Below are 24,102 nucleotides of genomic sequence, written 5' to 3'. Positions count from 1 at the left end.
TCGTAATATGAGAATAAAGTCGAAATGTTTAGAGAATAAAGTCGTAATACTACAAGAATAAAGTCAAAATGTTTAGAGAATAAAGTCGTAATACTACAAGAATAAAGTCAAAATGTTTAGAGAATAAAGTTGTAATACTAAAAGAATAAAGTCGTAATACTACGAGAATAAAGTTGTAATACTAAAAGAATAAAGTCGTAATACTACAAGAATAAAGTCGTAATACTAAGAAAATAAAGTCAAAATGTTTAGAGAATAAAGTCGTAATACTACAAGAATAAAGTCAAAATGTTTAGAGAATAAAGTTGTAATACTAAAAGAATAAAGTCGTAATACTACGAGAATAAAGTTGAAATACATGAGAATTAAGTCGTAATACTACAAGAATAAAGTCAAAATGTTTAGAGAATAAAGTCGTTATACTACGAGAATAAAGTCAAAATGTTTTGAGAATAAAGTCGTAATACTACAAGAATAAAGTCGTAATAAGAAAATAAAGTCAAAATGTTTAGAGAATAAAGTCGTAATACTACAAGAATAAAGTTGAAATAATTAGAGAATAACCCTAACCCTAAATTTTCACATATTTGGAATTTTCTCAAAGAAAACAGTTTAATTTAATGAAATGTTTCACATAAATACAGCGATCTGATCATTAAAGAACTTGAAAAAAACTTTGTAAGACACATTATTAGTGTTTCGCTATAAAAAAAGATTTTGAAAGCTGAGACATTAAAGGTAGGTCTATTAAAAGCATGAATCTTATTGCTTTTGGGTGGATGCCGCACTACAAATAGTGAATGCAATGGAAGATATGAAATTTTATTTCCAAGCATACTGTCCCCGCGAGTATGACACATGGTATGATTTCTGCTAATAATCCCACATATATTTGTAGTGTATTAAAAAAAAAAGCGTTAAATAAGGGAGCTACAGTGCCCCCCCCCAAAAGGAATGTCGATTGGGTGTGTGAGCTGATGTTAAGATAAAAAGTTGTTCCTGTTCAGTCTGTTAATAAATATCATATTCTTGATATTAAGCGGTTTCCGTGAGTCCTTAAAGCTGACTCTTCCTCATCCCAGCAAAATCAAAATGAACGCTTTTTTTCAACGTGGCAAAAAAAAAAAAAAGCACAATGTAATCTTTGCACTTTTATAGCTACTTCGCTATACTGAGGTCTTCCTAAACAAATTTATTTAGCGGTTATGACTTAAAAGCCTCTGGCCATTGCATTGAGGTGCTTCACAAACATGTTTGAGATTGGCTACAATGCTCAACACATATTGTAAATAGAAACGTCTCACGAGCAACCAAAAGGCTGGAATTGTTATGTTTTTAAAAATTAAGTATTGTACATTATTTATATTTACATTTAGAAATTTAGTGGATGATTTTATCCAAAGTGACTTACAAATGAGGACAATAGAAGCAATCAAACCAACAAAAGAGCAATGATATATAAGTCCCAGTTAGTCTAACACAGTATTCATATCAGTGTGTTATTTTTTAATATTAAAGAAAATAGAAAACAAGTAGATACTATAGAAAAAGAACAGAGAACACTAGTGTTAGAGACAGATTGTAATAGATTATATTATTAACAGATGTATAAAATATAAAAATGTTTTGCCTACCAGGGTTACAGGTGCTTGAGCCATTGTTAAAGCTCAGAGTGTAAAATCCTTCTCCTGACTCCCAAGATCATCTACTGTGTGATGCAATGTATGTTAATGATGCAATTTTGTGTACATCAACACTTATTTGTGTTCAATTATTTTAGCAAGTTAAGGGTTTTTTTAATTCATTGTATGTGCTAAAAAATCCTGTGTACATAAGCAGCGAGCTACTAGTGTATTTTAATATTACATTTTTTTGTAATTTTTGCTGTGTGTTTGTCATTTTTATAAGTTATAGATTTTTTTGTTTTAAATGAAAATGTCTAATCACTTTTATTCATTTTTATTTTAGTTGTAGATATTTTAGTACATAAATAACAATGAAAATGAGACACACTGCTTTGCCAACTATCTGAAATAAAATCATTTTTTAAAATATTTTATTTCAGTTAGTGTTTTTTTTTTTTTTATGGTTTTAGTTAGCTGTAATAACCTTGTGCACGAGTCACTAAAGAACCATACAGTTATAACTAAACACTACAAATAAATCCTACCCTGTCATACTGCTGAAATAAGTACATTTTATTCCCAATGATGAGTAAATCTTTATTCATCAGTTAATTTCAAAATATTATTATATTTGATTTTGAATTGTTAAGAAAGGGGGAGCGGTTACCTCAGAGGAGGCGGAGCTAATGCTGGTGCCATCTGATAGGCCGTTTCTACGGTACATGCTGGAGAATCAGCCAATGGGGTGGAGAGACGGCCCTCAGCCAGACCCCACATATGACAAATCTTCCATACCTGAAGACAGACAGAGAAACATTAAAAATATTAAGATACATACATTGTATAGAATATCTGACTCGGATGCTTCAAGGGAGTTTGTGGTTACAGATGAAGTGGATTCAATCGTTTGACTGGTGGTTTATGTGTGTGTGCTCATAAGAAAAACTGAAGCTAATCGTCTAAGGAGCTCCACAGGGACTTGGTTTGGTCTCTTTCCCAGATGGCCAGAGGAAGCCCCAGCATACCTGACTGACCGATGAACCGCCCAGGCTGGGAAAGAGCACAGCAAGTAGGAAAGAATGTGACTTTTACAATGGAAATCCTCTCAGATCATGCACACAGTGATCAAAACACTTAATGGGTTTTGGGAAAGTTCTCCACACTCAGCTGGAGATCTGAAACAGTCAATCCATTAGCAAATAGCAATACAACCCCACTTCGGTTTAAGAATCGGGAAATTGCATTTACAATGAAAACCATGTTGCTGTAAATGAAAGCTTTTTTTTATTCTCCGCTCCAACGGTGTGATTTTTTTATCAAGTATAGCACTATAACACTATCTGAACTACAGAGCTGTTGCTATGTTCTGACTAATTGTATGCAAACATTTCACAACACGACGTGCATCAACAAACAGATATGAGTGTGAAGGATCAGCAGCAGCGTCAGTTGCATCCTTTCTGAAGAAAACAAGTCTGGTCAACCAGAAAATCTATAGCAAATCAACTGTCATGTTTGTCAGAAATCATGCTTAGGTGCTCATTAACATCTCAACATCTTCAGCCTTATGAACATTTCACTTCACAAAATTTGAAAGAAAATCTAGTTCATTGTGTTTGTTACGCTATCAAATACTGTTTTTGATGCAAGAATGCTTGACTGATATTGTAAATATAAACCACTATGAAAGTGCATATTATGGCCTCTTGCATTATAAGACTAAGGCCTGATTTGACCTGTTGCCGAAGTCAAAGCACTCAGAGGAGCTGTGATGACCTCTAGTGGTCATATGAGTTTCTTATAATAGTTTATGAAAGTTTTTCAATGTGAAATCCACACATTATTGGTTCATTATCAATATACTCATCTGACTGCACAGCATACCTTTTTAAAATCCATAAAATCCTTTATGGAAAGCCCACAAAACAGTGAAAAGTTTGGGGATGACAAATTAATTATATATATATATATATATATATATTTTTTTTTTTTTTTTTTAATTTAAAATCATTGTTTTCTAGTAGAATACTGTATATTGTAATTTATTCCTTTATTCCTCCTGTGTTCAGTGTCACACAATCTTCAGAAATCATTCTAATATGATTATTTGCTGCATAAGAAACATTTCTGATTATGATCAATTTTGAGAACAGTTGTACTGCTTTTACATTTTTTTGGAAACCATGATGCATTTTCTTTTCAGGATTGTTTTATGTTTTTACTTTTTTGATCAATTTAATTCATCTTTATTAATGAATAAAATCATTTATTTTTCAAAAACAAAACACTAGTTCTAACCACATATTTTTGAATGGTAGTGTATTTAATGCATGATCAAATCTGTTGACTGATCAGCATTATAAAAATAAAAAAAATTTGATGATTTAAAAACCAAACTTTAATTTGTTAAAAAAAGTGTCTTGATAGTGATTGCTGTTATGTGCCTTTCAAGTTGCATACTAAATAACATACTAAAAATAAACTACTAACAAAAAATAGAAACAATATACTTAATATATACAGTAGATGCAAACAATAACACTCAGTCACACCACAAGATGGCAGCGCACAACTACAGATGACTCTGTACTACAGTACAGTAAGAGCTTTGTTTCAAACATCCATTTAAATGTTAAATCACACAATTCACATCAATATTCAACTCATCCCCATGTAAGATGGAAAATGATATTTATCTACTGTATATTTCAATAATATTAACACGTGTTGTGTGAATCTGAGAGGTCCTTTTGCATGCTTTTTCTAATTTAAAATAACCACAAACATAACAATATGAGTGAAAACGGTATAGATTTAAATAATCTCAGTTTTCCAGTGTGACCCTGGGCGGCACACAATCAGGGTGAAGCACAAAGTCTTCTCGATTCAGCTGAATTGGAGATGGCTCAAATTTCTCTCCGCTGCAACTTCTAACCCGTTCAAAACCACACCCCAGACCCCTCCATCTCTCTCACACCAGAGCTGTCTGATTATAATCTGAAAGCGTTTCTGATAATATCAGCCACTGTAATCCCCCATGAGTCAGTGATAATACTCGCTCACACATCAGTATTACAGCGGATCACCAGCGCAGCAGTCATCACCCGCTTGAGACGCCACCTGGACTGAGAGCGGGTGTGAAAGCTATTAAGTGTTTCCAAGGAGACGCACATTAGTTCATCTCCCGCTTTCTCTTGGTCCACTTCAATTGAGTGGGAGCCTCGATTATTATTGTTTTTCACAATACAGGCTTGAAGAATGAACTTCACTTGAAGGGTTTAAATTGAGCATGAACACCTGCTCAATCCTTAAACCAAAGTGTTCAGCAAATACAGAACACCTATTGTAGTATAGTGTAGCATAGCAAATTATTTCTTATAATACTGTGTAGTTTTAGGGCTGCGGGATACATTTCATGCAATATTTAATGCTCATCTTGTCAGTGAAGCTGGTTCTGTAATCAGCGGTTAATCTCCATCACCTGTGTGCTTTCACACGGCTTTCACAGAGCCGCTGGTCACTGACAAGCTGCACAGCTTACAGTACAGCGTAGTACAGCATGGTATAGTATAGTACAGCATAGCATAGTATAGCTTAGCATATAGCATATACTATACTACAGTATAGTGGTGGAGTATAGTATCGTAAAGCAGAACTGTGTAGAATAGCATGGTATAGTTTAGTATGCGTAGTATAGCATACAGAGATATACCAAGTTATGTTATAGTATAGTATAGTAGTATACTATAGCAAAGCATATAGTGATACACTATTCTAAAGTATAGTATACTATACTACAGTACAGTGTAGTATAGCATGGTATAGTATAATATGAGTAGTATAGCATATGGTTATATACCTAAGTATAGTATAGAATAGCATAGTAAAGTACAGTATAGTATAGCACAGCGTAGTATCGCATAGCATATAGTAATATACTATACTACTCTAACAGTGTAGCATGGTATAGTATGCATAGAATATCATACAGTGATACACAATAGTATAGTATAGTAAAGTCAAGCAAGGCACAGCATAGTATAGCATAGCATAGCGTATATACTAGTGATATACAGTGTAGTATAGCATGGTATGCATATTATAGCATACGGTTATAAAAGATATTATAATATGTGATCCTGGACCACAAAATCAGTCTTAAAAATATACATCTTTCGAAAACTGAGATTTATACATCATCTGAAAGCTGAATAAATAAGCTTTTGATAGATTTATGATTTATTAGGATCTGACCATATTTGGCTATTTTAATTTAACTATTTGAAAATCTGGAATCTGATGGTGCAAAAAAAAAAAATTACAAATATTCACCTTTAAAGTTGTCCAAATGAAGTTCTTAGCAATGCATATTACTAATCAAAAATTAAGTTTAGATATATTTACAATAGGAAATTTACAAAGTCTCTTCATGGAACATGATATTTACTTAATATCCTAATGATTTTTGGCATAAAAGAAAAATCTATAATTTTGACCTACACAATGTTTTTTTGCTACTGCAAAAAATATACCCCAGCGATTTAAGACTGGTTTTGTGGTAAAGGGTCACATAATATAGTATAGTACAGTATAGTCCAGGAATAAGAGTTTATTTGCTTTTTTAAATTTTGGTTAAAAACTAAACAACTATATTCTATATTCTTCTCATTTTATGAAGATTTAAAATGGTATTGTAAACTGTGGTTATTTACAGATAAACTTTAACTTAATATTTTAACGAAGACTTATTTTATTCAGCTGCTTTTCAAATTGACATTTAAGAAAGTATGGTAATTTAAATATTTAAATAAACAATATTTGAATCAACGTTTACATATCACATCCAACACAACAAACATTTTAGAAATATTAAAAGATTACTCCGTTCCAGTGGTTATACATTTTTCAAGTATCTGTACTTCAGAGTATTATTTCCATACGTTTACATCTCACAAAATCATATCATTCCTTCTTATTTTGAGCTGAAGAAATTGCCACCCACTCCCAGCAACAACACTGTCTGATTGGTTACGAGACGACTGATTTAATAATGAACCTGCTGAATCAGTTCACAAATCACACTGAATGATTCATTCCCGAACTGAACTGATTTGATTATAGCTGTTCTTGAGTCAACAGCTCACTGATTCAATGATTCATTCAGAGTGAGTCTTCATCTGTGAAATCAAAATGTGGCGAAAAAGTAAGAATTTGTTGTTAATGGATGTCATACTTTAAGTTATTTGTTAACTAAAGAAACTGTAAAAGACCAAGCTGATTGTATAAAAATGCTTGAATGAGGACATGACTGTATTTGAATGTTACCGTCTTTACAGGGTAGGTTACTTTAGGTAAAAACTAAATAATGTTAACATAATGCAAATTAATACCCATGCATCTTTCCACAGCTGTAGCGGTTTCAATGGATAGCGTTCTTCTCATAGTATATTTTCACCATGCATTTACAATCATTTTGTTTTTCTTCATTTTTAAATACTGTATGGTATATTTTGTTATTTTGACTTATTTGCTAACTTGAATTTTCAGTAACCTTGAAATTTATTTTGATGGTGTATGTATTGGTAATTAAAAAGCTTGCTTTTCAGCAGTGCAAAACTTTCTGCCCAGTCCAAAGATTTCTTCAAACTCAACTGCAAAGAACAAACGAACTTTCACAACTTTATTGTGTCAAGCAGAAACATGCACATCAATGACACATATTCAGTGTTCAGACTTAAGCAAGGTTAAAACACACACACACAGGTTACTTAATTTAGGATCCTGGTCAGGTGTTAGAGAGTTCTGTTAACAGCTATATTTATATATTCGTGTTCCCTCCGCTGTGTATTAGTCATCCCCTTTGTCTTCAATCACACTAGGGGTGCGCGATAAATATCGTCCGATAATTAATGCGCATCTCGTCACTAAAGCCGGTTCTCTAATCAGCGGTAAAGTCCATCAGGTGTGTGATTTCACATAGAGCAGCTGTTACTACACGGAGCCGTTGTTAACTGACAAGCTGCGCAAATAAACGCTGGATCTCTTTAATTATCCCTCATCTCTCGGTCATGTCCATTAAAGCAGCTGTGAGGTGCTGTAATTATACGCTCGGTCTGAAGTGCTATTAAGCTCACTCCAGGATCGGTCCTCCACACACACACTAAAGCACGCATTAAGCAATACAGACGTTGGTGCAGCATGCATAATGCATACAAAGTCTCTCATGACTCATTTGATATCGAAATGTTTCTAGACATGACTGATCCCAATACAGACTCAATCAAGACTGTATGCTAAGGATGCAACAGCTTGTTTCGTGTCTAAGGTCATCAATGTGTACTTACGATGGGGAATTGTTTAATTTGGACTTCTCTGTGCATGCTCTTTGAGGTGGTGACCATAGACCTGCATTATATGAGTCACGGACAAGAACGGTTTGACCTAAAAATATCAAAATGGGAAATACTGTGGAAACAAAGACACCTACATCCTGGATGTCCTTGAGGTTAGCGAAAACATACCAAATTTAATTTGAAAGTGAACTATCCCTTTAAAAGAAACTGCACATTCAAATAACTATAATCACACAAAACAGGCTTAAGTTACTCTAACAGTAATTCTACAAGAACCAGTTCATCAGGTAGAGAGACAGCACATTTTCTGTATTATTCAGAGCTTGTTAATGAGAACTGGAAACAGGAAAACCCAAATATTAATTGGTCTTTTAAGCACCATTTTTGATAGAAGTCTATGGACAGCATCAAACTTATATTTTTATGGATAATGTAATCTTAGAATGTCCTGAAGAGAACAGTGAAAAGTTTAGTCTAAGATGGTGGATAGAGTATAAGAAAAGGATAAAAATGTATTATGAAATTAAGAGCCAGGGGATGAAAACTAAGTGAAATTAAGGATCAGGGTAAATTTGGTCTTCTGGGAAAGTAAACTCTGAAGAATGGTACTAAATGAAACAAATATTTATTTTTAAACAAAATAAGAAATGTTTACAAAAGGAAAGAATATGCAGGAACTGCAGGTTTATTTTATTTATTTTTTTAAATGGTGTCCAGTTTAATTGTTCAGGACAAACAAAGAGGCTCGAACAACTATCAGAAAAAAAAGAAAAAAAAGGCCTACCACAGTATTAAGAATCAAGCGTATATAAACTTTTGAACATGGTAATTTTTTTAATAAATTCAGCTATTATTTTATCTTGTGGACTATGCATCTTTAAATACCAAATTCAAGACAGTACTAAAAATAACATACACTTCGCACGACCCCTCTTATTTTGTTAAAATCATGAACATTATGCAGATTCTGTAAGGTGTTTGTAAAGTTTTGACCTCAACGGTATATAACATTTAATTACAAAATTAACTGAAAGGGTATTTCACCACTGACAAGATGGGCTTTTAAATCAAACTTGTCTATGCAGTAAAAAAGTGATTTTGTTAACTGAATTAAGAGAAAAATTGGCTGTGGTATCATTGTCTTAGGAAAACCTGAATGCACTGGGTTACAAAAATGCAGAGGAAAAACCCCAGATAGCAATTTAACAATACGAAATATTTGAAAACGGGCAAAGCTGGCGTTTAATCATTCTAAAATTTGACTGAAAATTCTAAATGTTGCCTTGGCAGCTTCTGTAAGTGCAGTGCTGCTTTAATATCACCGCTCTACATCTACTTCCTGCGTCACGCATGTGAGTTTCAGTCTGATCAGAGCAGAAACTCACGCACTCATCTGCAGTATTTCTCGCTAGTCATCCGTGAGAATGAACTCTTAACTTCACAGGTCAAGTTCAGCTCTAGAACACTCATGCATATTAGCTGGACCGAACCGGAGGAAAAAAATACTAAATAAATCCCTAAACATTTACCAGAACCAAGTACACACTGGCAGATTGAGCACTGATAACCAGATGGATGATGGCATGACACATAAGATGAAAACGCGTTTTGACTAGTAGAAGGCATCCACCCTCAATGGAGATATTTACAGCAGAAACGATGTGTGCATTTTTTATCCCAGGGATCATACTTGGCAACAAAGTGCTTTTTTCTCACCCCTCCCACAATCCTCGGCTGCAGGAGACCATCACCATGGCAACAGCAAACCACTTGGAATGCGGGCCGGCTGGCTGCGGTTGTGAGCTTCTGAATGGAAACCGAACCCTGAGCGCAGCAGGGATACTTCACCCGGGATGTCATGGAGAAAGTTTTATCTGAGACTCCCTGAAAGAATATGTGTTGTTCTGAATCATACTGCTTCAGAGCTGTGCTTCATTTGTGATAATGACTGCCTGACTGTACATTATTCAACTTATCAGTTATATAACAAATGAAAAAAAAAAAAAAAAGTATAAATTATATACACACACATATATACATACATGCATATACACACACACACCCACGTTTAGCAGTCATTATACAATATATAAGATAAAACTGCATAATTTGACTGTAAATGAATTGTAGATTTAATCGGGTTACTGTTAAATCTATTTAAACATAGTGAACTTACAAAAGTTATTCAAAATGATTTGTTAGCTCCAATAAAGTAAAATACAAATATTAGACCGAAATCTTAAACCGAAAATGAAAATTATAAATGTTTTTTGGAAACTAACTACATAAATATGTTTAAATGCTACAAATACTAAAGTAGAACAAAAAATAAATAAAAAATACAATTTTGCCTTGGCAACTAACTGAAATAAATAAGTTTAGGTTTTAAAATGACTGAAGCAGAAATAAAAAAGCCTTGGCAAGTAACTGAAATAAATTTAAGTGCTAAAACGACTAAAACAGAAAAGTTAAAAATAAATAAACATTAGAAATGCTAACTGAAAATAAATGTTTAATAAAATTACTAAAAATAAAATTAAAACTACTAACTGAAATAAATTTAAGTGCTAAAATTACTAAAATGGAAAGTGCTAAAATAAAAGAAAGTGATGTTATTAACTGAAATAAAAATTAAGCTAAATAAAAAAAATATATAGAAAAAAAAATACAAAAAGCACATAATTAAAACAATTCAATATCTGTAAAAAATATTTTAATTGTATATAAATAATACTAAGAATGCATGCTGTATGTCAGCATCAGATGGTAAGGATAAGCACTGTGCTCATCATAACCTCTTCCAAAACGAAGGCCCAGCTGTGAAGCCGTGCAGATAAAAGAAGAAGAGAACTTCCCAGAGCTTCTCAGATGACTGGAGCACTGATGGACGCGTCCTCAGATGCACCGCAGAGATGATCTGATCTGATCTGATCTGAGATCAGTGCAGCTGTTTCTAATGGATCCAGTGTCATCGTCAGGGGAGTAAGAGAGGAAGACAGAAGAGCAGGGAGGTGACTGTGACACTCAGTGGGCAGGCGGTCAAGAAATACTATCGTTTACTAATATTAATCAAATGCATCCTTAAAGGGTTAAATAAGGTGCAAAGGTGATGCTTTTGAAAAATTATCATCCGAGTGACAGCTTTTTAACCTTTTTTTTCTGAGAGTGACGGGTTAATATGAAAATACAGAGCAGGACATTTTCCAAACAAGCTACGGTGAGGAAGAACTGTTCTTACAGTCAACGACAAGTTTAATTGTTTAACTCCACAATAATATAGAATTCAATTAACGCCTGATGTTTTTCTATTAGAAAACTAGACAATTAACGTGTCTAGTTTTCAAAAGCTTTAAAATGTATTCACACAATCAGACTTTAGAGTCCGAACTATGAATTTAAGTTTAGGGTCAATAAGATTTTTTTTTTTTTTAAGAAACTTAAGTTTAGCAAGGATTGATTAAATGAATAAAAAAAAAGTGACAAGAAAGACACTTACTGTAAGAATCTTAAGAATATTTTTTATTTTAAATAAATGCTTTCTATTCAAAGAACTGTAAAAACCTGATGGTTTCTACAAAAATCTGAAACAGCACTTTTCTGTTTTCAACACTGCGCTAATAATCAGAAATGTTTCTTGAGCAGCAAATCAGCATATTAGAATAATTTCTGAAGATCATGTGACACTGAAGACTGGAGGAATGATACTGAAAAAATTTAAGCTTTTCATCATAGGAATAAATGACATAATATCTGACAGCAGAAAACAGTTGTTGATATTTCACAATATTGCTGGTTTTACTGTATTTGCTATAGTTATTGTTTGTATTGTATTTTTGACAACAACCGATAGAAATGCAGCCTTTGTGAACATAAGAGGCTTTCAAAAACTTTTGAATGTTAGTGTAAATACATAAACATAAAAAAATTTTTTACGGTTTTGGCTCTTATTTTTTAACTGGTGTAGATAAAACAAACAGAGTTTTTTGTTCCTGTCAAATTCCACATACATATTTTCACTTTTCATTTGTATTTGCAAAGTGTGTTATTGCAAATCTTTTTTCTTTGCTTTTCAATTCCACAAAATAAAAATAATGATAATAATAACAACAAATAACTGTATTGCAAAGATAAAATAACTCGTAGCGTGATAAAACAGTCACATTTATGTCAGGCAGCAACAGGGCTGCTATTATCACCAGAATGGAACGGAGCAGGTGCTCACATCTCAAATGTCTCACACATGCTCGCTGCTTCACAAATCCAGACATGGAAAGAAATAATTGGGTCAGAATCTAATATTTCACACACTTTGACAACATATTCTGTGCATTTTTAATGCTGTGTGGCTCTGAGGGCGAGAACTTCATCTGTACGAGCTCGCCTTTGAACTGACGGCTCAACACCTAAAAATAGCAGCACAGCAGGCCAAAGAGTAAAAAAAAAAAAACTTGGACAAATATCAATTCAGGTTGCAAATAGCTGGACCTACTGCTCCGCTGATGTGTGTTTTTAAATGGCCAATATTTAGAGGTAACATATTATTATTTATTTCTATTACAATTACAAAATACTGCCAATTACTACATGAACAAATTTAACTCCAAACACATTTGAAAACAGAGTTTGCACCATTCATTTAGGATCTCCCTGACTGAGATCGATCTACAGTATAAAGATGACAACTGCTCCGAATTTCTCCCTGTACACATGCAACAAGAGATCTTTAGGCAAGCGCTTCAAGTACATTATCTGTAATTAATCAAGTTCTGTGAAACGAGCGCCACTGATTCAATGTCAGCAGAACTCGACGCCTTCAACAGGAAGCTGTAAGATAACGCAGCTCTTGATCACTGATCTCTGAAGCCTTGTTCATATCATGCACGTCAGAGTTGTGTTTCTCTAAAAGCATTAATTAGACAGCATCTGTTAACAGTGTAGCTGGCAGTTTCTGGGCTCAAGCTGATCCAGGCTGGAGGAGTCTTATGTAACATTAGGCCTATTATTATGGCACTATATAATTATCAGCGCTGAAAGGGCCAGAGTTTGTTCGATTAAAATAACGAACGAGTCATGATTCTTCAACACAGTTATGCTAATACTATCATATACCCTCATCAGAGAAAGCCATAACACTGAATGACTGTTTATGTAGACCGTTTGTGGTATGTACTGTAAGCAAAAGATGGTCAGACTGGATTTTAGAGACTTACTGTACAAACTGGAAAGATCAACAACACACGTACATTTCCTGGTTCAGTTCCAGGCTGTTTTACTGATGCACGCTTACTCAAAAGTGCAGCTTTCAATTATTCGTACTCTTTAAAAAGCATGTTTGTGTGAAAAATAAATCTCTTACACTTTAGTACAGGGACCAATCTCACTTAATAACTTTAATAATAAAGATATTGGCTGTTTATTAGTACTTATAAAGCACATATTGTGCATGACTATATTCTACATCCCTAACAACTACCATACTAACCATTAGCAGCAAATTAGGAGTTTATTGAAGCAAAAACGGTTTGTTAAAAGCAAGATTTGGACATTAATATAAAGTGTGACCAAAACTCTTGTTTAAAGTGTGTTTGGGGTCATACATTATGGGGTCTGTAAGATTTTAAATAAAATAGTCTCTTATGTTCACAGAGGCTGCATTTATTCCATTAAAAGTGCAGTAAAATCTCTAATGTTATAACAATTTATAATAAATATTAAAGCTGTATTATTAGCATCAATACTCCAGTGTCACATGATCTTCAGAAATAATTTCCTAATATACTGATTTGCTGCTCAAGAAACATTTCTGATTATTATCAATGTTGAAAACAGCTTCATAGTTTTGTCATGCATTTTATGTTTCAAAAGAACAGCATTTATTTAAAATAGAAATATTTCATGCATTATAAATGTCTTTACTGTCACTTTGGATCAATTAAATGCATCACTGTGGAATAATAAAGTGATGCATATTACATAAAACGTATATAAAATATCTTAATGACCCCTTTAATATCTTGCTGTCATACCTATGAATGGCGGAGTAAACACAACATGGATAAAAGACATGTACAATAACATTACCATCATTTTTTGGGATATGCACTATTAAAAACCATGCAAGTTCAGCACAAGCAAACAACAAGCAGGCCTTAAAGTATATCTGTCAATGACGCTCACTGGAGTGAATGCAGATGTTAAAGTTCAGTAAATGACAGTGGGTGCTACGTGAGGAGCGTGTGTGAGAGATATTAATACAGTCTTGTGAACATGGGCAGCTGGCAGAAGTTTCCTGATCAATGCTGGTGTAATGTCAGACGTTCAGACAGCTGCAGGGGTCCGGGACGCCCTCATCTACCCCCCACTGCTCGACTGCAACTCTACAGACTGACATAACTGCACACACATGAGCATGTACTCTTCCTTCCTGAAGCAGTGAGAAACAACTGTGTTTATGCTGGAACGCACGGGCAAGCGGGTTTTCATTACACAGTTAAAAAAATAAAAATAACCCAAAAATGAACATTTGTTGAAATCGTACTCTCAGGCCATAGAAGATGTAGATGAGTTCAGATTTGGAGAAATGTAGCAATTGCATTACACAACAGTTGATGCTCTGCAGTGAATGGGTGCCATCAGAATAAGAGAGTCTAAAAAAATCACAATAATCCACACCACGCCAGTCCATCAGTTCACATCTTTTGAAGATAAAAGCTGCATGTATATGGTGCAAAAAGCTTCAATATTGGATTATTGTGATGTTTTTTTCAGTTGTTGGGACTCTCAATCTGACGGCACCCATCCACTGCAGAGCATCAACTGTTGTGTAATGCAAATTCTAAATTTCTCCAAATCTGATGAAGAAACAAACTCATCTACATCTTGAATGGACTTGAGGGTGAGGACATTTTCAGCAATTTTTCATTCCTTCAATACACTATTGTTTATTCAATGCCATTGATTTATCTAGTTTCACTTTCACAAGCATATGTACTTTATATACATACATACACACACACACAAACAAAAAAAAACAGGTGCATACTGCTTACAATATATATATACAATGATTTTGATAACACTTAAAAGTGCACACATTATTTGGATGACTTTTATGGTGTTTTTTGGAGCTTAGTTTCAGTTATGAAAGTACTCCTGAAAAATATCTTTGTTTGCGTTCAATGGAAGAACAGGTTATGAGCCGACGCGAGAGTTTGTAAATGATGACACAATCTGCCTTTGTAGGTGTAGCTACTACTCTGAATCTTTCTAGATGAAACACTCAGATTCATGACATCTGCTCAGGACAAGGCTATTCACGGGTGTCCCGGTCAACTAAAGCCACATTAGCAGACGCCACAACACACGAATACTACACCGGCTCCTGAGCTGAGGAATGCTCTGGCTCTCTGCCATCAGGAATGAGCACCTGGACTGAGCAGGGCTTCTGAACTCCCCCTCACTTTCTCTAAGTTTCATCCTGGTCAATTACACACATCTCACATCGCCTGCATCGCAGGAGCAAGTATAACAGACATCAGCATCTGAGGAAACAATGGCTTTCTCAACAACAAAAAGATGCTTTGATACTGAAATGGCCTAATTTTTTTTTACAATGGAACACTGGAACAGACCAACCAGAGATGTGCTGTTTATATCGCATCTGCATCAACTATTAATAATAAAAAGAGATTGAGCTGTATAAATATGCTTTCCATTGAAGTATGGTTTCTTATGATAGGACAATATTTGGATGAGGCACAACTATTTGAAAATCTGGAATCAGAGGGTGCAAAAAATAAATAAATAAAAATAAACCACAATCAAAATATTGAGAAAATCACCTTTAAAGTTGTCCGAATGAATTTCAACTTTGCAATGCATATTATTAATCAAAAATTAAGTTCTGATATATTTAGGGTGGGAAATTTATAAAATATCTTTATGAATCATGATCGTCACTAGATTTTTCAGACATAAAAGAAAAATCTATAATTTTGACTATGTATTTTTGATCATTGCTATAAATATACCTGTGCTACTTAGGACTGTTTTTGTGCTCCCACAACACAATATCAGAAGTGTTTGGTATAATATAATAAATCTAATAAGAAAAAAATGTGTAAACTATGAAATGATATAAGAACAGTAATTCATTATAAATTTAAAGTAACTAGATATATTTCCTATAAAAATATAGAAATTTATTTTAATGACATTACTTTAGAAATTGTATTATATTTTTACTACATTTCATATAAATACATAAATATTTTTATTTTAAATAATGTTAGTACTACACTAATATATATATATATATATATATATATATATATATATATATATATATATATATATATATATATATATATATATTAGTATTATAATTATAGAAAGTAATAAACAAAATTCTTATAAAAGCATGTAAAAAATATATTTAAATAAGCGAGCTGTTGCTGTCTGATCACACGCGCAACATGTATCACGGTCACGCGCACAGGGCTGTGACCTTTCACCTTTACTAACCCTTCTTAATGAATGACGTGCACAGACTGTTCCTAATCAATACTCCTTCGACTCATCCATAAAATCAATCAAATCAAATCTGGTTCGCCTACCTTATATCTGCGCACTGTGTGATCCTGGATCAATGAGAAGAAACAATCACGTTTTGCCTCCAGTCATCCGTTAAACGAGCTCAACTGCGCATATAATCCAATACAGCACGTCAGGTTATTATTCCAGAGCGTCAGAGCTGTGTTCTATGTTTATAAATGCAAAGACATTTGCGCGAGATGAACACAAACATGGCAGAGATACACAGACATCATCACACTGTCAAAACAAGAGAAACATTCATGGGCAGGAAGTGTCAGGTGCGTGCCTTTGATCTGATGGGCAGGTCAACTACCCAATCACACGCGTTATACCGACACTAAACCCCGCCCACCACGGAGCGCTAGCCAATCGCGCTGAAGCATAGGGGGTCTATGTGAATTTGAAGAGGACGCGCAGGTGCATCTGAGCAACAGTGATGTCTTCCTCTGTAATTTAACACTTTTTAACATTTAACCAATCCTATTATAGTTTTAACTAAATTACATAATTTAATAAATAATCAATTTTTGTGATGCTTTTTTAGTCAACTTTATAAGCAGTACGTTAACGCCAGATACTCTTTAAAATAAAAGCTAAATATTTTCGGTGTTTACGTGATGTGTGTGTTTGTGTGTGTATAACATCAAAGTACCTCAAATGTTTTTACGTTTACAATATAAAAAGTCAGTTGAGATTGCCATCTAGTGTCTGACTTGCAACTCAAACACAAAATTAAATGTTTTTCGTGCAACAAAACAGGATGTCCAGTACAAATAGAACATTTATTGCTAAACACATTTTTGTACAAATCTCACAAAGTTTCACAAAGTTCTTCTATAAGAAGAGACCACAACAGAAATGGTGCCACCAGAAATCATGACAGTCCTGTTGAGGTAGTGATCCGTCGTCCTAAAACTTTTTCAATTAAGAAAATTTGGTCACTTGAGAATATATAGTTTTATATAACCATTTCTAATTAAATAATAATAATAATAATCACATATATTTTACCACATTATAGTATAAGATACATACACATATACCATGTATTAAATTATTTAAAATTGTATTGAGAAAAAAAAAACTGACAAAGAATTTAATACATGGCTGATTTTATTTTCCATTAATATTCAGTCTGATTGACTTTGACTACTGAGAGGTGATTTTTAACCGTACTGCTTACTTAACTGTTAAATATTCTGTTTCTGCTTCCATGATTGTCACTTGTTTGTTCTGTTTGAGGCATATAGAAATTTGCACATTCATAATAAAAATTTAACAAAACATAATCCAAACATTATTTCTATAGTACAATTCACAAATACTTGGGAACTGCCGAAACAACATGTTTGAAATGCTCTTTAGAGTGTTCTACTAGCTTACAACACTTTCAGGTAGAATTCAATATTCTAAGAAAACCCCTATTTAAATTCGATCTAAAACTATAATATAATTAGCTTACATTTTGTTCTAATTAAGCACTGACTGAATTCCATGCACCATCTCAAACTACTGAATACCACAGCATCCGAGGTTATCGTTGTGACAGAGGTTTGCAGTTAATACCAGACTACTGAACGAAGCCAGACACCCAACCCTCCTGAACACGAGTTTTACAGCCCTTTCACTTTTTATAGGTTGTTTCTTGTGCTCTTTTTTGACATTTGCATGAAATGGCTTTGTGAAGTAAAACAATAAAGATGTTTTCTTGTTCATTTCACTAACATTTGTTATTTACAGGTGGCTGTGCTTTGAGATCTCTCTCTTAAATACACTTTACTTCAATACTATACAGATTCATTTTAAAAACACATCAAGATCATATTCAAGGTCATATTTCACCTCCCCCCCCCCACCAAAACAAAAACAAAAATTAACTGATGGCAATATATAGTCATAATTTGCATACAGAAAAAGCCTTTTTTACTAGCAAAACGATCATAAGATATTAAAAAATTGCGACTAAAAAGGATTAATCTCCATTACTGTATTACAGTAATAAGACTATAATGAGAATCCCCATTTAAAATACTGAGAATTACAAACAAATGAAACGGTGAAACAAATTACAATAATATAAGTGCTGTATAAGGTTCAATATCTTTATGCAAAATATTGTGTGTGTGTGTGTGTGTGATATGACCTGGACATGTTTTAACAAGATTCACCCATATAGAGATGACATTAATAATATTTTACAATTATGGCACATTATAAAACATTTGACAAAATGAAAATCACATACATAAACAGTGTTTGCAGAAGGAGATGAAAATGTCAATGCCATTAATGCAGCATTATGTAAGAATTGATTTGACTTTTTCCCTTCAAAATCCTCCTAATAAATCTGTTGACTTTTAGAGCCTGAAATGGATTAGAACAGATTTAGCATCTGAAACCAGCGCTGGTCTCTGTGAAATCCTATTGGAAACACTCTGGCCACAATAGAGTTGATGCCAAACACTGAATCCAGCTCAAATCAAGCAAATGATATCCAGCATAATGCTGCATCGGGGAACAGTTCTATTTACAGAAGATAAACCTTGTTTAAACTCCAAAGCGCTTCGTGAGTCTTAAACCCTGAATATTACGACTGGTGACTTGTGACTAGTGTAGAATGTGGAGACTTTAGAATGACATTGAAGTCAACACGAAATTTTACTACAACAACCTCCATTAAGAAGATCTGTTGACTTAATATCGATCGGTCAAAAGTCTGAAATAATTCATGTTGTCTTAAAGAAGTCTCTTCTGCTCACCGAGGCTGCATTATTTCATTAAAAATACAGTAAAACAACTGTTTAACAACTGTTTTCTATTGTAATGCATACTTTTTAATTATTATTCTTATGATGCAGAGGTGTATTTTCAGCATCATTACTCAGTCTTCAGTGTCACATGATCTTCAGAAATCAGAATAATATGATGATTTGCTGCTCAGTTATTAATAATAGTATTATCAGTGTTGTAAACAGTTATGATTTTTGTGGAAAACATTGCATTTTTTCAGAATTTCTGTATTGAACAAAAGTTCAAAGCATTTATTTGAAATAAAAATCTTAATCTACTTAATGTCTTTACTTTTAATCAATATACTGGAATGCATGCTTGTTAATTTCAATAATAATAAAAAAAATCTGAATGGTTATTTATAACGTTTTCCACAAAAATATAAAAAACTGTTTTCACGATTGATAATAATCAGAAATGTTTCTCAAGCAACAAATCAGCATATCAGAATGATTTCTGAAGATCATGTGACGCTGAAGACTGGAGGAATGATGCTGAAAATACAGCTCTGCATCACAGGAATAAATGACATTTTAAAACATATTAAATAATAAAATAATGTAATAATATTTCACAAATGTACTGCTTTTCCTGTATTTGTTTTGATTCCTAAATGCAGCCTTGGTGAACATGAGTATCTTCTAAAAACATTACCTAAAATGCAGTTTTTCCCAACTTTTGTCCGATACTTTACACCTGAACAAATGAACTGAACAGAAGGCCTCTGTTCAAAACTGAGGTGCTTGTTTAAAATAACTCTGCAGTGTACAGTGGCTAGTTTGGCATTCAGGTAAAGGATGCTTGCATGCTGAGGTTCCTCTAGCAGATCTGAGACGCCCGTCGGGTCTGATGGGCCCGTGCACACGTGGAGGTATGTCGGTTGAAGCTGTCTCTCCACATGAAGCGTTTGGAGCACAGGCTGCACTCGTAGGGTTTGATGCCTGTGTGGATCTTCATGTGGCCCACCAGGTGATGCTTCATCTTGAAGCTTTTGCCGCAAACGGCGCAACCGAACGGCCTCAGACCCAGATGCATGCTCATGTGCCGGTCCCTCTGGCTCTTGTGCGTGAAACTTTTGCCGCACTGGCACGGATAGAGCTTGTAAACCACCGAAGCGAAGCCTGAGTGAGAGGTCTGCTCCTTTAAGCCGCCGTCATCCGGCGTCTCCTCTTTAGAAACATCAGCACCTCCTTCGAGCTGGAGTTTCTCCCTGGACGTCGGGTTGGAAAACTCATCCGAGGCTTGCGAAAAGCTCTCCATGGAGGTCCCATAGAAGTCTAACGGCTCTTCATAAGAGCAGTCTCGATCCAAGCACTCCACTAGTTTCTCGTCAAAACAATCCTCTGCCATGTTCGGATCGTCTGGATCGTTTACGCCGTGTTCGGCGCCTAACAAGCTGCCGCAAGCATCTCGATTCTGCCTTTCTGATTTTATATGCACCTTCTTTCTGTGTCCCATTATGCTCTGCGGCACGTAGGCTGGTCTAGAGCACTGGTTTTCCATTGCATCTGATCCATTCTCACTGCTCGGATCATCTGGAGACGAACAGCCAGTGCTTTCTAAAGCCCCTGGACCTGAAGCAGGATCTAGATCGGCTAGATCTTCTCCCTGACCTGCAGTCTGACCAGCGTCCTCACTATCAGTGGCATAACCATCACCTTTTGGAGACGATCCATGGTCGATCCGGTTTTTCTTCCCTACTTCCAGAAGCTCAGTGCATTTGTCTACCACGTGCCACATCTGCAGGAAGCTCGCAGCTGTTAAGAAGGAAACCACATCTTCGGCCGGCACTGAAAGCCCTCCCGTGTAGCACGACAACAGGAGCTGCTCGAAAACGCACGGATGCATGACGTCTGGCAGCACAACGCGGGCGCTGTTCTTCAGCAGCACCTGATCGCAGAAGTACGGAGAGCTGGCGGCCAGAACCGCACGGTGGGCGCGAAACTGATGCCCGCCGATGGACACGATGAGGTCACACAGCTGCCCTCTCTGCCGCTGCTGGTTCAGCTTCTTCAGGAGCGAGCAGGAAAAATCCGGGAACTCCACATGGAAGGAGTGTGCATCAGTCTCCATGGTTATGCAGAATCTAAACACTCTGAGATGTGAGAAAGGCAGGGTTGATCAGCTTACGAGTCAAAATCATCTATACTGTAAAAAAAAAAACTATGCTACATGCAAATTACAAAATGCAAATGATTTCATAATTGGAAAGCCACATAAATAAGCTTCACTGTCTGGTCAAACTCAGTGCTAATACATCACTTTGCAATATAACAAACATTAATATGTGTCCCTGGACCACAAAACTAGTCCTACGGGTCAGTTTTTGAGATTTATACATCATATTAAAGCTGAATAAATAAGCTTTCCATTGATGTATGGTTTTTGGCCGAGATACGACTATTTGAAAATCTGGAATATGAGCATTTCAAAAAAATCTAAATACTGAGAAAATCGCCTTTAAAGTTGTCCAAATGAAGTCCTTTGAAATGTATATTACTACTCAAAAATTAAGTTTTGATATATTTACAGTAGAAAATGTACTAAATAACTTCATGGAACATAATCTTTACTTAATATCCTAATGATTTTTGGCTTAAAGAAAAATCTATCACTTTGTCTCATGCAGTGTATTTTTGGCTATTGCTACAGATATACCTGTGCTATTTAAGACTGCTTTTGTGCTCCAGGGTCACATATAATATTTATCCCAATGTTATCTATTTGTTTAACAGAATAATCACGTCTGTTGTTATTTGTGCATTTATGTTATGTAAATATTTCTGTTCAATTCCATGTAATTGTATGGCATTATTATTCAGTATTATTTTCAGTGTTTGATTTTATTAACATTTATTTAAAACTTTTATAAAATTTTTGTTTGCTAATGATTGTATAATTGTGCCGTCAGGATAGTCTGCTCAAACTCATACTGTTCTAGCAAATATCTGTAGTAGAAAATATGAATATAAAATGTATTTTAATATTTATCCCAGTGTTATCTACGTGTTAAGTAGGAAAATCATAAGGCTGCTGCTGTTTATGCAATAATGTTATGTAAATATTTCTATTCAGCCTATGTTATTTCATTAAGTTATTGAGCTTATCCAGTTCACGGTTCTCAAAGTTTGTTTTTAAGCGCATTTTGGAAATAAGCTAACGTTGTCTTTGAAACTAGTTAACTGTCAAAATTCACAGTTCAGTGTGTCAGAGATCAGGCTAACCTGCTATACTGCTAGCTAGCGTATCAAGAGACTTTATGGATGTTAACAGGCGACAGAGACCTTGTTGTTCGTGAAGGAGACGCGTAAATATTAGTACAGTGTTCTGCCTCACTCGCAATATAATAAAAAGTTCCGTCTCACCGTTTTTTGCATGATTTTAGTCCGGTTTTCTGAAAGCTAACTTGCCTTCTCTCTTCCGAAAGCCCGAGCGCTGCGTGCAGCTAACGTCATCACGCACAGTCGCGTGGTGCAGGAAGAAATGTAAACAAACACGCCTACTTTTCCGCTGAGTGCCAGATTGACGTTTTTTTCAGTGCAGCTGTACTGTAGACAACAAAAACAGTGACACGGAGGTGTGATCAAATACATTTACAAAAAAATATTAAAAAGAAAATAAAATAAAAGGAAAGAACACAAAAGAGGAGCGAGAAATAAACTACAAAAAGGCTGAACTTAAAATAATTTATATTCATTTAAATTTATAAACACCAATGAGATGCAAAACATAAAATAAAATGAAAAAAAGAATAATAATACTAAAAAGAAATAAAAGCTAGGCTATGCATAGTGTTTGTGGTCATTGTTGTAGACGTAATTTTGTCAAAGTATCAATAAAACAACAACAACAACAAAATACTCGTTATTGTTGCTATTATTATTATAACTTTTATTTTAAAATTACTTCTTAAATGTTAGTATTAATCTGCTATAACAAGTAGAAAACCTTCAGGTGGGCTATACTCCTAAAGGCCTTCAGTAAGGATATTCTCTTGAGATATCAACCACAGCAAGCCTTATGGTGCTATTTAAATAATGTTTGAACATGTTCAGACTGGTCCTTCAGGTTTTGTAGGTTGCTGTGGTCTTAATAAAAAATTATGAATTTATGTATTTAAAAAAATGCTCAGCAGGTGGCGCTAAAGGATAAGCGCATCAGTACAGCAACAGCCAGTTTGAATGTGTGATCAGTTTAAATTAATTTAATCAGTAAAAAAAAAAAAAAAAAAAAAAAAAAAAAAAAATTCAACAGCTAAAAAATTTAAACAGATTTTTAAAAAAGCATTATTTATTTATGCTATTCTTCGTTCATGGAGAAACTAACATAAGCAAAATAAATATAATATGGCGATACTAATATAAACAACGCTGTCCATGTTGACTTTGACTTTTAACATCACTGCAGTTGTTATGAAATATAGCTTTATGTCTAATAAAATCGTCAGCTGTCAGAGTGTAACTGAACTCATTTAGTTTTCAAATATAGAACGATTAAGTCAGCTGATAATGCTGATTATGAATCAGAAGCCCCGCATATTACCAGAGACAATATAAAAGGACTTTGATATTACTCACTCACTCACTATATTGAAAATTTCTGGAACTAGGACAAAGGTGACTATTTATTATTTTTATATATGGTCAACACATATATTTTCAACTGCTGCTATTAAACTTTGTGATTAAAAAAAATAATAATTACCCCATACAAACTGCTCTTTCTTTGTTGTTGTTGTA

At 34.3% G+C, this 24,102-nt stretch overlaps 2 protein-coding genes across 5 annotated transcripts in view; both read right to left on the bottom strand.

Annotated features, from left to right (window-relative positions):
• The window catches only part of LOC127957723 (ras-specific guanine nucleotide-releasing factor RalGPS1), a 128,120-nt gene extending 111,257 nt beyond the window's left edge, over window positions 1-16,863 (bottom strand). For 2 of the 4 annotated variants that reach the window (XM_052556367.1, XM_052556370.1), the window contains exons 1-2: window positions 16,594-16,863; window positions 2,293-2,420 (exon numbers count right to left, since the gene is read on the bottom strand). In XM_052556367.1, coding sequence (XP_052412327.1) covers window positions 2,293-2,349 — 57 coding nt within the window. In that variant the 5' untranslated portion in view covers window positions 2,350-2,420; window positions 16,594-16,863. Of the gene's footprint in view, window positions 1-1,634; window positions 1,709-2,292; window positions 2,421-16,593 lie in introns of those variants that run through there. The other 2 variants (XM_052556369.1, XM_052556368.1) reach the window with 2 other exon arrangements.
• A 759-nt stretch (window positions 16,864-17,622) lies between these two features.
• Window positions 17,623-22,832, bottom strand: LOC127957726 (zinc finger and BTB domain-containing protein 43). The gene is made up of 2 exons (XM_052556372.1): window positions 22,729-22,832; window positions 17,623-21,458 (listed from the first exon to the last, which is right to left on the bottom strand). The coding sequence occupies exon 2, from the start codon at window positions 21,434-21,436 to the stop codon at window positions 20,183-20,185; it is 1,254 nt and encodes a 417-aa protein (XP_052412332.1). The 5' UTR covers window positions 21,437-21,458; window positions 22,729-22,832; the 3' UTR covers window positions 17,623-20,182.
• Window positions 22,833-24,102: the final 1,270 nt, after the last annotated feature.

The sequence above is a fragment of the Carassius gibelio genome, chromosome B5 (assembly GCF_023724105.1).
Source record: "Carassius gibelio isolate Cgi1373 ecotype wild population from Czech Republic chromosome B5, carGib1.2-hapl.c, whole genome shotgun sequence".
Lineage (NCBI taxonomy): Eukaryota > Metazoa > Chordata > Actinopteri > Cypriniformes > Cyprinidae > Carassius > Carassius gibelio.
This window is presented reverse-complemented; position numbering and strand designations above follow the sequence as displayed.

What these genes read in the sequence shown, in the direction of transcription:
- LOC127957726 (XM_052556372.1), bottom strand. Translation starts at nt 21,436, where the DNA reads ATGGAGACTGATGCACACTCCTTCCATGTGGAGTTCCCGGATTTTTCC.